Source organism: Parambassis ranga, chromosome 8 (assembly GCF_900634625.1).
Source record: "Parambassis ranga chromosome 8, fParRan2.1, whole genome shotgun sequence".
Classification (NCBI taxonomy): Eukaryota; Metazoa; Chordata; class Actinopteri; family Ambassidae; genus Parambassis; species Parambassis ranga.
In genome coordinates, this window is record NC_041029.1 from 7,359,882 (window position 1) to 7,377,085 (window position 17,204).

At 43.1% G+C, this 17,204-nt stretch overlaps 1 protein-coding gene across 8 annotated transcripts in view; it reads left to right on the top strand.

Moving 5' to 3' along the window:
- LOC114440015 (caskin-2-like) overlaps positions 1 to 17,204 on the top strand; it is a 40,133-nt gene that overhangs the window by 1,998 nt on the left and 20,931 nt on the right. For all 8 annotated transcript variants that reach the window (XM_028412247.1, XM_028412248.1, XM_028412249.1 and 5 more), the window contains exons 2-3: positions 216 to 698; positions 16,676 to 16,727. In XM_028412247.1, coding sequence (XP_028268048.1) covers positions 605 to 698; positions 16,676 to 16,727 — 146 coding nt within the window. In that variant the 5' untranslated portion in view covers positions 216 to 604. The remainder of the gene's footprint in view (positions 1 to 215; positions 699 to 16,675; positions 16,728 to 17,204) is intronic.

The following is a 17,204-nucleotide window of genomic DNA, read 5'->3' on the forward strand; positions in this document are numbered from 1 at the left end:
AGTGGGCTCCAGGAGCTGAATTCAAGTGACCAACAGTCTGAAACCTGCAGATGTTCACTCAGAATTGTTGCCACAGGCCTTGACCTGGATATTATTTTAATATATCTGTCAGATTTTATGAGGACTCTTTAAGTGCCAGCTTCCTGTCACTTCATCTTATTTCATGCATGCACCTGCTGTAAATATACTGATCTGTTTTTCTCCTTTTCTTTTAGGTTTTCAGTTGTAATCACATCACCACCTCCTCCTCCTCCTCCTCCTCCTCATCCTCCTTCTTCATGAACAGTAGCTCTACAGACCTCCAACTCCCCAGCCAAGTCTGACGCTGGAAATAACATCTCCTCCAAATAAAGCCTAAAGAGGAGAAAAGTCTGAGCAGGAAATTAAGCAGCAGAGCAGTTTTTCCATCTCTGAGCTCAGAGGAAATCTCACACTCTGCGCCTGTTTCCTGTCTGTCAGCTGAGCTTCAGAGGGGGAGGAAGCCGGAGAGTCTCACCTGAGGCAGGTCCACGTCTCCGGTGCACAGCATGAGGCTTTAAAGAGGCCACGGCAGGGTTTTTTTTTTTTAGTACCACTGGTTGGAACAAGAGGAGGAGGATAGAGGATGGGGAAGGAGCAGGACCTGCTGCAGGCGGTGAAGAACGGAGACCTGCTGTCCACTCAGAAGCTGCTGTCCAAGCTGAAAACCAACAGGAACAGTAAGTACACCTGCTGCTGTTCGCACAGATGTTGAAGAGGAGCTGAGTGTGTCACACTGACCCTCAGGATGCTTTAGATCAGCTTTGTGTGTTGTGGAGGAAAATGATTAATTTCGTTTGCAGGCTTGTGCAAGTTCACACTTCAAATGTGCTTTTTACAAAAAGCCCTCTGACCTCCACTCGGTGGATAAACTTTGCGATCATGGAGTTGTTTTGTAGTCCTAATGGGCACAATATGCATAAAGCGAATGCGAGTTGTGTCTGAATCTGTCGTTTTGTTCATAAACTGCTGGAAAAAAGTGACTTCACAGTTTCACTAGTTGAGCTGTGTTATAGCCATTAATGTTGTTGTGCTGTAGCCCTGTGGGGGTGGAGAGCTAACAGTGCTCGTGTTCCTGCATGTTGACCGAAAAACGCCTTTCAAAATAAAGCTGTTAGAGGCCCCAGCCATGTTAGACTGCAATTAATTCAGTGTTAGTGAGATCAGTGTGTCTGTCCTGTGTGCTGTAGCCATCCTGCAGACTGTGGTTTTTATATTCAGCTGCAGACAGAAACTTTGAAGATCGGGGAGATGTTGACTTGCTTAAACAAGCTTTTTGCCCAGCTTTGTCTTTTTGCTGATGTCACACCTATTAAAACTCTCTGTCTTTGGAAGATGATGCGAGCAGCTGAAACCAGCAGCTCCAAGTTCAGACGAGTGGGAAGCAGTTTAGTGATGAATATTTAAAACCTCTGGAACAAGCTCTTCGTTTTAAAAAAGTGTGTGTCTGTGGATTTTTAGCAATATCTGCAGTTAGACACTCATACTGACCCAAATATACGCGAACTGTAAGTGTGTGGTTTACATTGTGGGGATTTATTTACATTTTTTTCATTGTGAAACTGCTGCAATGCTGCTGACAAAAGACATGCTGTAAACATGTATGAAGAACACAGATAACCTAGCAACAGAAAGGCTAAAAACCACACGAAGGCCAGAACTTTTCACTTCCTCAAACCCAACATTGAATTCACAATATTTGAGTGCTGGTTGATCAGAAACGGCTTAAATGCAGAAGTTACAGAGAAAGTGATGGAAAATGAGCTCGCCATGGAGTGAATGCACTTTCACACTGAGGACAGGAGCCTGATGTTCATGGGTTTTAGAACCATGAGTGGTTTTCTTGTTGTTGCTTGAGTCTTTTGTCAATGCAGTGTGGAGGGTAATATGTCTGCAGGCTCCCATCACTTAATATGCATTAATCTTGCATTGAAGAGTTTCTTGACTGACGTTTATTCTCCTTCACAAAATGTGACTAATACTGTGGTCTGTTTGTCACCTCTTGGCCTGACAGTCGGTTTTGTTTGCTGGTCAAGTGAGCAACAAAAAGGGGAGGGGTGGTTGGTGGTGGGGTGCTGCAGAGGACTTCCAGGGGCCGGGTGGAGGTCAGTCTTTATCAGGAGGATAACCTCTCACCTGTCACAGAACCGTGCACACGGCCGGCGGCTACTGACCTCTGAACTCTGCAGCATGAATGAAGGAGTTTTAGGTCAGGTCAGCAGAAGATGTAGCAAACAGAGAGATAAACTGGCTAGAAAGATCTGAATCTGCATTATTAGGGTCCATTTTAAAATATGGTCTCTACTACCTTACTTCTAAGTACAACCACACAGTCTATTTAAAGTCCTGACTATAAAATTGGGAGATAAAATGAAGAAGAGTCTTTATGCTGTCAGTAAGTATATGGACGTTGGTGTGAATGTTGGTGGACGTCCTCCTCAGCCAGCTGACGGGCCCGTCCTGCTCCCTCAGGGACTTCCTGCAGTCTGTCACATTACTCCCACCTATTGTTCTCCACCTCTACACGCCCAATCCATCACCTTACATGTTACATGAGAGCTTTTTAAACTATTGTCACAGCAGACACCAGACTCTTAAATAGTTAGAACCTCTGTGTGAGGCCTGGAGGACGGAAATAAACCTGCCAGGAAACTTTGTTCATCAAGAAAACACTGCTTTTCTCCTTTTTTCCATGTTTTGGCACACGCCAGTATTTTATTTTTTTATTTTTTTAGCAACATGTGTGACCCAGACTCTGTCCTCCTGACATCTGGTGTGTCGGTGTCGCCCCATGCCCAACTGCTATCACACAGATCACAAGGAGCTCCCAGATGGTGCCCAGCCAGGATTAGAAGGAATTATAGCACTGTGGATGGAGGGGTGGTGGGGGTGGTGAGGGGGTTCCAGCTCTGTTTATCGGATGCCACGGCATCTCATTCTCATTGCTCTGCTGTTTACAGTCAGCACAGTGCTACTGTACTGCTCTGTTGACTTGGCATTTAACCAACTAATCTCATAACCTCCATTTACCTTCAAGTTATTCTCTGAGAGAATGATGTGTGATTTCTGCAGCTTTGTACTGTCTGTGTTTTCTATCATAGTATAGTTTATTTCATAATATAAAGAGGAAAACGCTTTCCTCTGTACCTCCTGCTTTGTCATTGCTGGCATCAACAGTTTGTTTCCACATGAAACAAGTTGCTCATAAACAAGAATTAAAGGCTGTATCATACAAATGCAGCTCTCATAATTATCAAGAACTTACAAGCTACAAATATGTGAAATTGTAAGTTTGTAGGTGCTGCTTAGCTTCAATGGAGAAAAAAAGGCATTGTGTAATAACTGTGTAATAACATTACTGCTCCTGCTTATTTTTGCACTATATTTTTTACTTTTATTTTAATTTTCAATTTCTTCTTCTAGTCTTACGCTCTGCTGAAACCACTACATTCTGCCCAGGGGTAACATTTATTTTTACCCTAATTCACAAAACCATCCAGTTCTCAATTGTGATATATACCATTCCTAATAAATCTTCAGCTGACTCTAAAAAGCTCATCATGTTTACTGCTTCAGAATTTAAAATCTCTTAAAAGAGTCCATGTAGTCTGGTGGGTGTTTTAGACATTTAAACCACAAACAAAAGCACATAACAGCCTCCTTGGCCTTTAACATTCCCATCTGTCTTTTTTTTGACAAAAGTGTGCCACAGGAGGCGTTATGGGAGTGATGTTTGGTGTTGCAGCTTATCAGTGTCCCATTATTGGAGCCTCGTAAATCCATCGTCTCTCAGTGAAAGGCCGGCCGTTGAGAAACGAAACAAAACAGCTAGTTCCCCCGTTGGAGTCTCTGCTCAGATGTGGGGGTGACTAACCCACTCTGTTGCTCCACATGCTGCCTCAGACCGTATCTGTTTTATGTTTTATTCATGGATTAGAGTTCAAACTCGGCTCAGCCAATCATCCTCACGACGTCCTCCCTCTCTGAACGCTGCTGGCTAAACTCCAGCTTTATTATGGACCATCTACTCTGCTGCTCCTTTCACTTTCTCATTTGAAGTCTCTCTCACCTCAAAGATTTCACACGTGTTGTGCTCTCATGCATTTGGATTAGCACTTGTAACTGGCCTCAGAGTGGTGTGTGTTCGGTTCAGTTTTTAGGTTTTGGAGTGAAAACACTTGAATCAAATCCTGGAAGAAGGAGAGGAAGTTGGGAACAGTTTTAAAGAAATGAGATGATTTTGATGAAGAATGGCGAGCAGATGAAGAGAAGAAACTAGCAGATAAACAAACAATGTTTCAAAAAAATCATCTCTGCAGCTCTGTGTAAACTTTGCTTTGATGGACACATACAGCCATCTCAGGAGGAAACGGGAACTACTGACTTTACTACAGTAACTTTCAGGCAGAAATGTTGTTGTGAGCCTTCAGAGAGTGTGTGTGTCTAAAACACAGATGTTTACTTTTTGGCATTATAGCAGAACAAAAGTAGTTCAGTGGTTAAGATTTAATGTTCGGAGACGAGGAGTTAGATAAATATCTTAAATAATTTCTATCAACTCAACATCAGCTACATCTAAAAAGAGCTGAAAATGTGTGGCTGCTAAATAAAGCCATGTTTCCCTCACTGGTGAAGGCAGCAGTCCTGAACATGTGTGCACCTCTACTTTCATGCACCTGACTCATTTTGAACAATAACTTGTAGTGATGATTTTTAGACGTGTGTGAAAAGAAATTGAAAAGAGGGGAACGTCCTCTGACACTCATCAGCTGAATCAGACCAGAGCAAATGAAACCGCCCTTACACAGATGTTTTCAGTTATCAATACATGCTTTACACTCTAATTTATTTGGCGACATCTCCAGAACACCATATGCTGCAGCACCTCGTAGAAATCTCTTGCTGACAAACGTCTTCCTGCTGACAGATAGGGAATGAGTGAGTCATCCCTGGAACTCAGAGGTTCTCATCCTCCCTGTTCCATTCACACGTTTCCTACTCTACTCTGAAGCAAGGTCAAGCAAACACAGACGACTGTTTGTTCAGAGAGTCCCTCGCTTCTTCATGAAGAAGTTTAGTGGGACTCCAATGGCTCTACGTCCAGCCTCTGGTCACAAAATGCCAGACTATAAACCAAGGGGATAATGAGGGGGGATTTCCACTCTTCTCCAGACGAGACAAATTTGAGAGAAAGTGTTAAAAACTTTCAGACAGTGCGTGAAATTCTGCCTGTGTGTTTGAGTTGGTGGTGTTTGCCTGTCAACTCTGCTGTTAGTGTGCTAAATGTTTAATTGGCCAACCGAAGAGACAGGTTGCCTATAGCCTTTAACGTCAGTATGTCATACCTCTGGAAAGGAAAACAAAGCTCTTGTGTGTGCTGGGGCCGAGGGGCCCCTCAGGATCTCTGGCTGTCAGGGGTTTTATCCTGAGTGTGACGTTGAGGGAAAGAGATGGATAAGAAACTGACAGAGGCGTTGCTTTGATATTTTTGTCTTTAAATATAGACCTCAAAGAAAAACTAAAACTGGTTCTTCATCTGTGAGGGAGAAGTGTTGACGTTCAGTGAGCAACTTTTTCTGTTTCTCAGTTAAAAAGTAAAAACGAGGACTTAGTGTTGCCATTTCTAATGACAGGTCAGAACAAAGCTCTCTCTCTCTCTCTTAACAACTTTTGCATTACCCCTGACCCAACAACATTTTGTGTTATGTTGCTGTGGTGGACAGAAACTAGAGAAGGTGCATCTCCAGCTTCTTCTGAAGCTAATGGACAGTAGCTGTGATTGTGATTCTGGAGGTTTGTAACCAGCTGTGGTGTGTTTAATAAAGGCACCATGTAAAGTGTATGCCCCCTCATTCATATCCTACACAAGGTTATGCATAATATGACGTCAAATTTTACCCTAATTCTTAATTCTTAACGGCTCTCCTCCAGCACCTGCAGCAAATATTAATAAGCGCCAAAAAGTAGGACCACGCATTCTTCCCTCTGAGAACATTTGGCCTGTTGTTGCTGACTTCTCTGGTTTTGTACTTAACTAATTAACCCGTGTAGAATTTTTAAATCCATTTTCAGTCCCATCAGCCTCTGGGATGTCTGCTGAACTGCTCCTGAACTGATGCTGAGCCTTATCTGTCTCCTTGTTTTTCACATAAACACCTTCTCCAATGTAATTAGGCCGGTGTCTTCCAAAATAACCTGCCTGTGAGCGTGCTCATGGCAGCGGCGCAGGAAACACTGTAATGGTTCTCTCTTCAGTTTTTATGGAGGCTTTGAAATGAAAACTAGACCCTAATGAATGTAGTTTGAGGCTATATCTCGTGTGTGTTGTGTAGTTGGACGGGTGTGTGTGCAGAGTTATGGCTGCTGGAGTTTTTCTTTATTTGGTGCGTTATGTAATGCAGCACCAGGCTCTCTTCTTGGTTGGTTTTCTCTTTTGTCACTTTCAAGCTGAATCCGTGCTTTTTATCTGAGCAGCTCTGAAGTCACATGACTGAGTGACTGGGATGTGACGCACAGACGTGACTCTTTCTTCCCATAGAATAAAGCTGCATGCATCTTTTCAAGTCTTCCACGTGCTGTCAGGCCATAAACACATGCAGTAATGGGTCTTTGAGGTCGCAGCCTTTCCACAAAGGATTTGTTCTCCTTTTAATAAAAACAGTTAACTAATCATTCATGTAGGAAAACCACACAAAATGCAATTTTTTATTCCAAGCAGAGTGTTTTTAAATGTCTTCATGTAAGACTAGATGGAACTTAAAACAGAAACTTGGCCGATTTTGAACCAGCCTTATGTGCTCACATAAGTAATGGATGATATTTCACTCAGTGATCTTTGTAGCAATGCTGCACATCCAGGTTCTTACATGGCTGCTCACGGAAATCATTTCATGAATATTTAATTACAATATAAAAGACTTTATTGTCTTCCCCCAATATAGTAAACTGGTAGTGAATTTAGTCGTGCTCCATCCTGACACCTCCTGTACCTGCAGTTATGTTAGTGACCCCAGAATGCATGTCATTGATGTTTGTTTTTTGTGTGTGATCTTCTCCACGTACAGAGATGAAACTACTTTCTTTCTCAGATTCTCTGCTGTTGAGGACTGGTCTCATGCCGTACTTATGACTTTTGATTTGCCTGTCTTTGGAAGACGACCATTTCTCACCACTGAGTATGAGAGGAATTCACAGCACACTCATTTCGGTCAGAACTGTGGCAAGATGCTAAAAAGGGTTTGTTTTCACTCAGACGTCTTGGCATGTGCATATATAAGTATGTGACTTTCCTGATCTGCTTGCTTCAGCACTGAAAAACTGATAAAAATGCTCTGAGATCGGTGCAGTTTGAGGCCCATCGGGCTCAGGATGACGCCTGGCTCAGCTGTGAACTCAGAGCTAAAAAGTTTTACTTATTTTTCTCCTTCCCCTGAATCCCCTGAGTTGTATGTGTGCCAGCCATTGTTGGAGCAGCAGAGTGTGTTTGAATGCAGAGGGAAGAATAGAGGCGGTGATGTCATGGTTCTGGTATGTGAACCCCATAGCAATACCTTCGATCCCCTTTCTCAAGCTGGAATTTGACTCCAGTGAAATTCAGAGTGCGGAGAGTTTGCTGCCTGACCACAAAGAGAGAACGGCGACCGTGGCAGCACAGCCAGCAGACTCTTGTTGCACTTTTCCCAGGAAGAGTTTAAGGCAACTTCAAACAGAGCTTCACTCAGAGGCTCAAAGGTTTCATGGAGATGTGGTGCTACAGTGCAGAAAACAGGAGGTTTCATTCTCACATGTAGGTCATTTTAATTAGATTTATTTTATATTTATTTATATTCATTTAATTAGATTATGTCACTTTTATATTAGGTTACTAGATCTCCTTTTACCTGTTGATCCCTTCTCTTGAGATACTTGTTTTTGGCGACTTCTTGTTTTTGTTAATGATTTTAAGTTAATGATCCTTAATTGGAAAGCATGATTCATAATTATATAAAAATTGTGTCTTTCATTGTGTGTTTCTTTCAGACTTGTTGGGCAAGTTGTTGTGACATTTAGCACATTTGGCAACACATGATACTGAACAGTGCAGCAACAAGGAGAATTTATGTGACATGCCTACTTATTTTCTCTCTTTATGGTGGAGCAGCTCCCAGTGCCTGGATTTTCAGGCAGTTTTATAAAGTGTATTTAAAGTGGTTTTGTTTAAATCTGCTACTTTTGTCTTTGTGACTGGTACATGACATAAAGAACATAGCACTTCAGTAACGCTGTCCTGTTATTTCATGTTAAAGGTGGTGCAGACTGTGAACTTTTAAGAAAATCACACATTTAGACATGGAGAATATTTGTCATTTTTACTGTTGAAATGAACATTTGCGGAAATAAAAAGTTGTCTTTGGTATTTTACTGTAAGTGGAGGCTTGATCTGCCACACCCACGCTGACCTCCCAACAGGCAAACATGTAGCAGGCTGGGAGAGGTGGATGAGGAAGAGGAGGAGAGGGAGGAGGAGGAGGGGTTCTGATTCTACGGCTATTCAGAAAGATGGAGGTTTGTCTGAAAGGAAGAGTCCTTTATGAGCAGAGGAATGGGTGTGGAGCTGAGCTCACATCCCCCTGAACAATATGTGTGGAGTGCTGAGCCATTTCTTGTTTTAGGTTCAGATGGGAAGGGGAACACACAACACACACATCTGACTCCACCCTGGACCACTTCACTGAGAAAACAATAGTTAAAAGGCTTTGCAGGGAGATAGATTGTTTCTTCCTGTGGATGCTTAATCAGTTTGAGAAATGGGAGAGTTTGAAAGCAGTGTGAAGAGGACAAGTTATTATAGAGGCTGGCACCTGTCCACCTGTCAGTGGGGGTGAGGCAGGTTATACCCTGGACAGGTCCTCAGTGTGTATCAGAGGAACAAACGACCAGTCACTCTCACACTATAGAGAGAATTTAAAGTCCTCTGTTACCTTAACATGCACATCCTTGTTATGTGGGATGATACCAGAGTACCTGGAGAAAACCCACGCAGGCACAGGGAGCACGTGCAGCCCTGCACAGGTTCAGATTCGAACCAGTGCACCACTGTGCCACCCACAATCTATGATTTGATCTCATTATTACTCAGTGAAGGATGTGTGATCCTTTAATATGATGTTACATCCTGTTCTGGTTAAGCTCAGTCTGTAAATAATGGCAGCTCAGATTCCCTTACAATTTCACGTACCATTTTCACAGAACATTCCAAGAAAAAAAGAAAAAAGGAGAAGAGAAAAAGAAGAGGTTCTAGGCCATATTACAAGCAAATATTGGAACCTTAAAGTGTTGGTACTGATAGAAAAGGTAGAGATGACATTGCATACGTTATTAAAATGATTAATATTGCCCAGCCCTTTTGGTTGGCACCTCTCAGCAGTGCTGATGCACAGTAACTGTGTTTAAAACCTGCAGGGTGAGTGTGTCAGGCCGTTTAATCTGTTGTTACATGAATCATTTAAAAAAGAGAGAGAGTGAGAGAGAGAGTTGTGCTGAAGCATGTCTGATCCATTCATTCATCAGGAGCTTTCAGAACAGATTTTCTTCACTCATGTTCCAGCCAGAGTCTGAACGTGCTGAGAAAACAAGTCACTTATTAACACGCTGCTGTTAAAATGTGGGTATTATCTGCCCATACGTGACTGAGCACACACCAGCCCGGCTCAGGCAGCTGCCACTACACCGTCTACTGTCCATTAGCTGGCATTAGGTCGGGCCCTGCAGTCAGATATATTCATGAGGACGTCTGTCTCCCCGTGCTGTCCCCTGCTGTCAGGCGGTCTTGGACAGCGTGGAGGCCTGAAGGGTCTCGATCAGCATTTCCACAGAAGAGTGAGAAAGAGGCGGCTGTCAGCAGCTTCCAGCTGGATCAACACACAGAAAACCATCTCGGCTTCCTCATTAGGCTCTCATGTTGACTCTGGCCTCTTGGCAAATAGCAACCAAAACATACTTCAGACCGCTCAGTGCGCTCAGAGGGAAAAATAAATAACATGCAGATCACCAGATACAGATTCTCTTTTATTGATTTGTGCTGTCACACTTGTCAGGTGTTCGGTGTTACGTGTGGTTGGAATAAACACAGTTTTAGAGAGCAAATTAGCACCATCACCACCAGCTGGACAAAACAAGACATCGCTTTGAGCTCTTGGAAGCTGTGATAACAGACAACTAACCAGATAATATCTACGAAAGTCATGATTAGTGCTTTGCTTCATCTTCTTCCAGTAAACCAGCCGGGGTTCTGATCAGAACTGTGATGATCACACAGATGTTTCCCGTTTAGTTTCCCACGTTCTTACCCAGAATAGAACACTCTCTCCTTGCTTTTGGTTTAGCTTTGTCATCTTTTAGTAAAAACTGCTTCAACAAAGTCTCCAACTCTGATTCAGATTTTTGGACATTGTGTTTTCTCAATTGTATGTCCAGCATCTACCTAACACATCCCAGCTGTTTTTGGAGCTCCTGTTTTACGCTTTAATTATGTTTTTATATAGTCATGAAACAGCAGGAAAGACTTATTTCTGTTTTTCTCTGACTGACTCTTTTGTTGACTGCTCTGACCCTGGACACTGAGCTCTGTGGTCTCTGGTGTGCAGCTCGAGTGGTTAGCATGAAGCTGGCTGTCCTCGGGGGGGGGGGGGTTGCTCTGCTGTTCTACCCTGCAGCTGCTCAGTTCTGTCAGGCTGGACCATGGATCAAAGTCCCTCTCCTGGGCTTTCTCACCACTGTGTCATCTCGTATGTGTCCATTAGAAAGTGTGAGTGACAGGCCTGGTTACTGCTCCACGCATGCAGAGGATATGAAACACGTACAGACTCACAACAATAGAACTGCTGACCTGTAGTCTTATTGACTCTTATTGGTTTCATCAGTCAGTCTTAAATTTATATCAGGGCTTTTCTACTTTCTGACAAGAAATATGGCGTTTTTGTCATAGTTTGGCATGATTTAAATCAGGTTTTAAACAGTAAAAATGAATATTACCTGAACACACACATGCAGTGTGCATTTAAAACACACAGCCTGCCAGACATGACAGATCACCTAATGGCTCTGTGACAGACTGAGGCGTGAAACCTGCCAAAATCTCTGATTTATCAGCTCTCAGCTGGATCCTCACTGCGAGCTGAGAAGCTCATTTTCCCATTCTAAGAGGAAAACCAGAGCCATGTCTCATGTGGATGTAAAAGCTGGAGAGCGTGTTTGGTTTGGACTCAGAACTTTATTGTACACCTTTACAAGGAACATAAATCCCTAGTTGTTCTTCTGCTTCTGCTGAGTGTCATGTTCAAGCTACTGAACACATTCTTTTGAGAAATTATTAAGTTTTCTCTTTAATATTAAAAGGTTTCCAGAGGAAGCTTCTTCTGAATTAATTTATCTGCATTTAATCTCTTGTTTGTTTTTTGAAAATGGATTTTCCTGGCATGCTTGAAAGGTCTGATCGTTGTTGGGCCATCCTGTGTTTCCTTCTTGGTTTAAAATCTGGCAAGACATCACAGTTTAACTTCATCTCAGTCTTAAACTCTGGTTTACTGTAAGATTTAGTTTGTTGATGTGTGGTGTGAATGCTGTTTACATTCCCGACATGCCTGCAGAGCATCAGGTCGGAGGTTCAGGTTGAGCAAGCGTTGGTGATGCAGGCCCTTCTCATCGGCGCTGTTGTGAGCGTGACGTCTGTGTTATCAGGCTGTTCTTGTCTGCGATAGACGTATCTGTAAAGCAGCGGGAGGGGGGATCAGCTGCCTGTGTGGAACAGAAATAAATGTTCTGGAGTGATTTACAAATATTGTTACGTTGGCTCAATAAGTTGTGTCAGTTTCAGTTTGGCCTGAAAGGAGCATTTGTACCATGTGTAGTTCATCCTGTGAGGACTCAGCACCTGTATGTGTTCAACAGTCCAGGTTTGTAGCTGTTGCTGCTTGTGTGGAAAGTTCTTCTTCGCTGGTGTTTTTGACAGTTATCTCAGCCTCATTTTTACCCTGATTGAACTTAGGGTCTTCTTTAAAAGCTCATCTGAGAGGAAAGGAGCTAAAGGAAAGTGAGAGGAGGTTTGTACGTTTTGCTCTGTGTCTCTCAGTGTTGCTCTGTGATTTTGTTGTTTCCCTCGGGGTGAGGTCTGAGCCGACACAATGCTGCAGCCTGCTGCTCTGTGGAACAATGGTGTTGGGAAAGGAAGTGTAGAAGGGGCCCAGCTTTGAGTCCTGGCTTTGTTCCTGAGAGCTGCTCCACGCCTCGAGAGCCTCCATCAACACAACACAACCCCCCCTTCTCTTCCTCAAGTCATGGTCAGGTTACATCTCAAGGCCTCCACCACACACTTTTACACACTTTAGCATGTCCTGCACTCGCTTCCTTACACTCTTTCTTCTGTTTATAAATGCAATGTTCTCTAAATATAAGGAATCAATCCAAAGTAAAAGCAGCATAAAACACTGCACAGGTGTTTTTTTCAATTTAGTGCACACTTTTAAATATAAATAAAAACTGCCATGTTTTAGAATTCTGTCATTAGAATATAAAATTACAGAGAATAAACAAAAACATCAGAAAACAGAAGAAATTTATAGATATAATTCTATTGTGACTTTTCCCCATGTTTAGCTCTGTTTTTGGTCTCTACCATTTAGGAAACAGAAGGAAAAACAAGCAACAATGAGCAGAAACTCACCGTGAATGGGCTCATTGTCCTTATGAAAAATATTGGTATCTGCTTTATCAAAAACATCTACAAAATACAGAATTATACACTCGCATGAAAACAAGAGTTTATAAAAACAAAGAAGAAACAAACTTATCGAAGTCTTGTTCAACCAGATCCAGCAGACAAACATTAAACTGTTCTCTCTATGTTATCTTGTGCAGAGCTACAGTAAACTGAATAAACCCGTCTGTGTGATTGTGGTGCAGTTTGACTCTTTGTGGGGTTCGAGCGGCTGCTCGTTTTTTCCTCTTGAGTCAAAGGACAGGCTGAAGGGACAAACCTCCCCGTCTCCGCGTCCCTTCAGAGCGCAGATAAGATACAAGAAGTCTTCATCTCTGTGCTGCAACTGCCATCACTGTCCTCATTCAGTCAGCAGATAAGAGGCAGACACGTCCCACTCCTGCTTTGGACAAACACTTGCAGAGTTTCCTGTGTTCCTGTGCCAGGCTCTGGGAAGGCGAGGGGAAGGGAGGGGAGGAGGTGCTGATTGGTGCCCAGGTTTTCCCTCCAAGACTTGTGAAGCTTCAAACAGACCTGCTGCTTCAAACAGAAACACTGACAGTAAGTGATGCTATCAAACGCTGCAGTGTGATGAGAAGGGCAGTTAAAAAACGAGGAGTTCATGAACAGGAAGGGGCTTTTTTCTTTGGACAAATGGCTCGTGTAGCAGTAACTTTTTGTGAAAATTAGGGTGTTATTTGATGACTAGACAAGCACACTGAGCCAGAGAGTTGGAACTCCACCATCCAGGTTGTCTCTTCTTAATGTTAGTATCTGGAATAAAAAAATCCCATCCTGCACGCTAAAAAGATGGAGTTAGTGAAAAACAAGGTGAGACAGGTCTAAAATGAACATTACATAACTGACTGACCGATATTCGGGTGTTACTTTTGGTCGTGTATTGACTGTCTGTGCTCTCAGTGGCATCATGTGACCCGCTGTCCCTGTGTATGGAGTTGTAAACTCAATGAGAATTCAGCCCTGCTTTATTAACCAGATGAAGGCTTGACTAGTTCTTTGTGGCTGAAGGGGTGTTTATATTTAGACTACAAGATGTAATCTGCAATATAAATCTAAAGTGGAAGGAGTTGCTGTGTTCCAGGGAACACTTTCTGACTAAAGTCTGTTGTGGTGGGTTTGGAGGATGTCCAGCATTCTTGAAAGGAAAAAAAAAAAGATTTAGTGCAGAGCTGGTGCTCGGTCTGTACTCTGGGAGAGAAAATGACGGGCTGCCACATTACTTTGTCTTAAATTCAACAAAAAAGATTTGTGAGGCGTTGCCTGCAGACGTATAATCATAGTTTCAATACTTGCAGCGGTTGGCTAATTTTAGTCAGGTGATTTTTTTTTTTTTTTTTTTTTTACAACAGATTCTCTTCCAGCCTGAGACTCTGCTCCGTTAGCCCGATCCCAAACGAGACCTCTCAAATTTGCAGACTGGCTAAAAAACCTCCTCCTCCTGTGGGTGCATTCTTGTGGCATCAGATCCACGGGTCTTCAAACTTTCAGCCGAAATTATAAAAAGAAGCCTGGAAGAGGCTGCAGCTCTGCTCCGGGCCATTCCACCTCTCTCCATAAACAGCATTAAAAATAACTTTGGACAAATGTGCAGCAGATGATGATAGCTTTAAGCTGACCAGTGGCTACAGTATTTAGCATTCACTGGTTACTGTTTCCCACTGGGGTTAGGCATAAGATTAGCCTCATTAACATTAAACACTCAATTACAGACCAAATGAAAATTCTGCTGATGGATTTTCTTCATTTATTTATTCGGACATTATCTGACGGCATAAAGTCTCCACATTTAAATGACGTAATCCAGTTTAAGCAGAACCGCAGTTACCAGCAGGTTTCGGACAAACATGGCCGGTGGTGAAGACATCGAACTGTATTTTGTGATTCTCCTTTCTGAACATTTTCAGAATTTATTAAATTATTTATAAAAATAAGCGTCACACCCTGTATTAAACTGACACCAATCTAACAGCTGTAGCTACTAAATCTGACACTTGATCCATATACTGAAAGTGCTGATTCGAAAACATTCATTTCATCATCAGCTAAAATTATCACTGATATAAACGAAAGTGTAATAGGAGGATGTGTTGCCTGAAATGTAAGTTAAAGTTAAGTTACAGACTGAATTAACATGAATTAATGAGTTGATATGAGCTCCTGACAGTCGGTGCCGCTGAGCATGAGACGCTGCTGCCGGGTAGTTTGAGACTCGGAGTTTTCACATTCACACATTCTCATTTTCCCTCTTATATGCAATGCAACACTGCAGCCCCTTGAGGAGGCAGCGTCGACTTCCTCCTTGTGTGTTCAGTGTGAGTCTGGCTTCTCAATTTTTGTCTTGGTTCATGTGCTGATTTATTCCCATTAATTATAAAATCCAGGTCATTATCAAAGCAGTGCTGTGATCCCCAGAGGGGAAGCCTGCTGTGTTTCCCCGAGATCTTCCATACTTCAAACGCTCTTATTGTTGGGGTGGTGGGTGTGTGGGTGGGGCAGTTGGGAGAGGAGGCATTAGTGGAGGTTAGTTTTGGAGGGGAGGGGTCAGGAGATGTTAAAGCAACAGACTCTCTTATGGCGCCATCTTTGAAGACTGTGCTGCTCTGTCTGCTTTCCCCAGGTGGTGGGTGGATCTCTTTTTGTGAAGCCTCTGCTGGATGACCTTTGACCTTCTTGACCCCTGTTAGTAAACAGCAGCAGCATCACAGACCCTCTAATGACTGTGTGTTTTATGTTCAGGAGGGAGAAAATTCAGGATCAGTGTCTGTAAAATTTCTGGTGAGCTCGACATCTATGTGACAAGGAGTTTGTTAAAGTTTCAAATTGAATCTTTCTGTGATCCCTGATTAGAGAAACCAGGCTGCTGTAGTAACCTGTCAGTAACTGGGTTAGTAGATGTTAAACTGATTTACATGATGTCCTGTGACTCTGCACAGAACCCTGATTGTCTGATGACTCAGAAGCAGCAGCAGGACCTTGGTGGAAAAAGGCCGAGTGAGTGAATGCAGCTTTCTGACTTACAGAACAGAGTCAGTGACCGTGGCATTCTAATGACATGCTGATTAGACACAGCCCAGGACAGCACTGTACCAAACAGAGCACAGACTGTCAGGGGAACTGACCAGTTTAAAAGTTTGAATGTCACAACATTCCAGTGAGTGCAAGTCAAAATGAGTCTGCGGTGAAGAGGAAGAGCTGCCGGGCATCTCATTGGACGAAGTCGGAAACAAGTTTGTCTTCCAGTCCCAGTGAGGAGCAGGGAGTTTTTGTCTGGCAGCAGATCAAAGAGCTGCTAAGTTTTCATCCTTCGGCAGCAGACCATCTTCTGACCCAGCTGAGGAGGTCATATCCTGGTTGGGAGCTAATGAAGCTTCGTCAGGAGGCCCAGCAGAGACACAGGAGGCTTTATGATCAGGTGTCGCTGCCCTCTGAACAAACTCTCCACAGGAAGCACCCAGACATCTCCTCCCTCAGACTGGCTGGATGTGCAGGAGCCTGAGGGGACCTGGAGTCTCCAGTCTGGCAGAGAAACGGTGTCTTGCTGTCTCCGTAGCTCTCTGTGTTGGCCCATCATCCTGCAGGGCGTCTGCAGGGTAAACACAAACACATGCATTTCCTACTGCAGGGGACCAGGATGCTGTTGTTGTGATCCTGTGGCTGCTGATGATTGAAGATTTGTTAGCAAGTCTCTAGCATACTTCTGCATTAGTCGTATTGGTGGGTTTGCTTTGTCTGTGTCCTGTGTCTTTTATTGATCTGTCTTTGCTAAGAGCTACAGCCAAAGCTATTTTAAAAGTGTTGCTTTAAGACTGTACTCTCAGGGGATATCCTCACTTTAAGCCATCACTGTAGTATCACATGATGGTGCCATATTAATATCCTGTGGTGTTTTTGTGTGTTTTTCAGAGCTTCTGGGCTCCACCAAGAGGCTGAATGTGAACTACCAGGACTCAGACGGGTAAGTGATGAAGTCAATACTATAAAAGACATTTTCTGGACCGATTTCTCACAGTGAGAGGGTTGTACTCTTGTGTCCAGTCATTACCCTGCTCTCACTGCATCTATAAAAATGTTTCCACTCTGCAATAACTCCTGCTGCTGCTGCTGCTCTGTCGACTCAGCAGATTAAGTGAGGTTGAGTTTGCATGTGGAGTCAAAACTTCATCCAGAGCTTGTTTGTGGCTTCTGTGTTTGAACCTTGAGCCTCTGCTGCTGCAGTGTGTTCATCCTCAGACACCTTATCAGCCACTTAAACACTGACCGGCTCTTTTTCCACCTTCAAAGCTTGTTAGCCTTGAAGAAGAAATGCATGAATAAAGTTTAGTTTGTCTTCATCAATAATTCTCTTTGTTAAAAGTTTTTAACATCTCACTGATGTTTCTTGTCAGCTGTCTCCTTCCAGACTCCAATGTATTTTTTTTATATAAATGTCTCA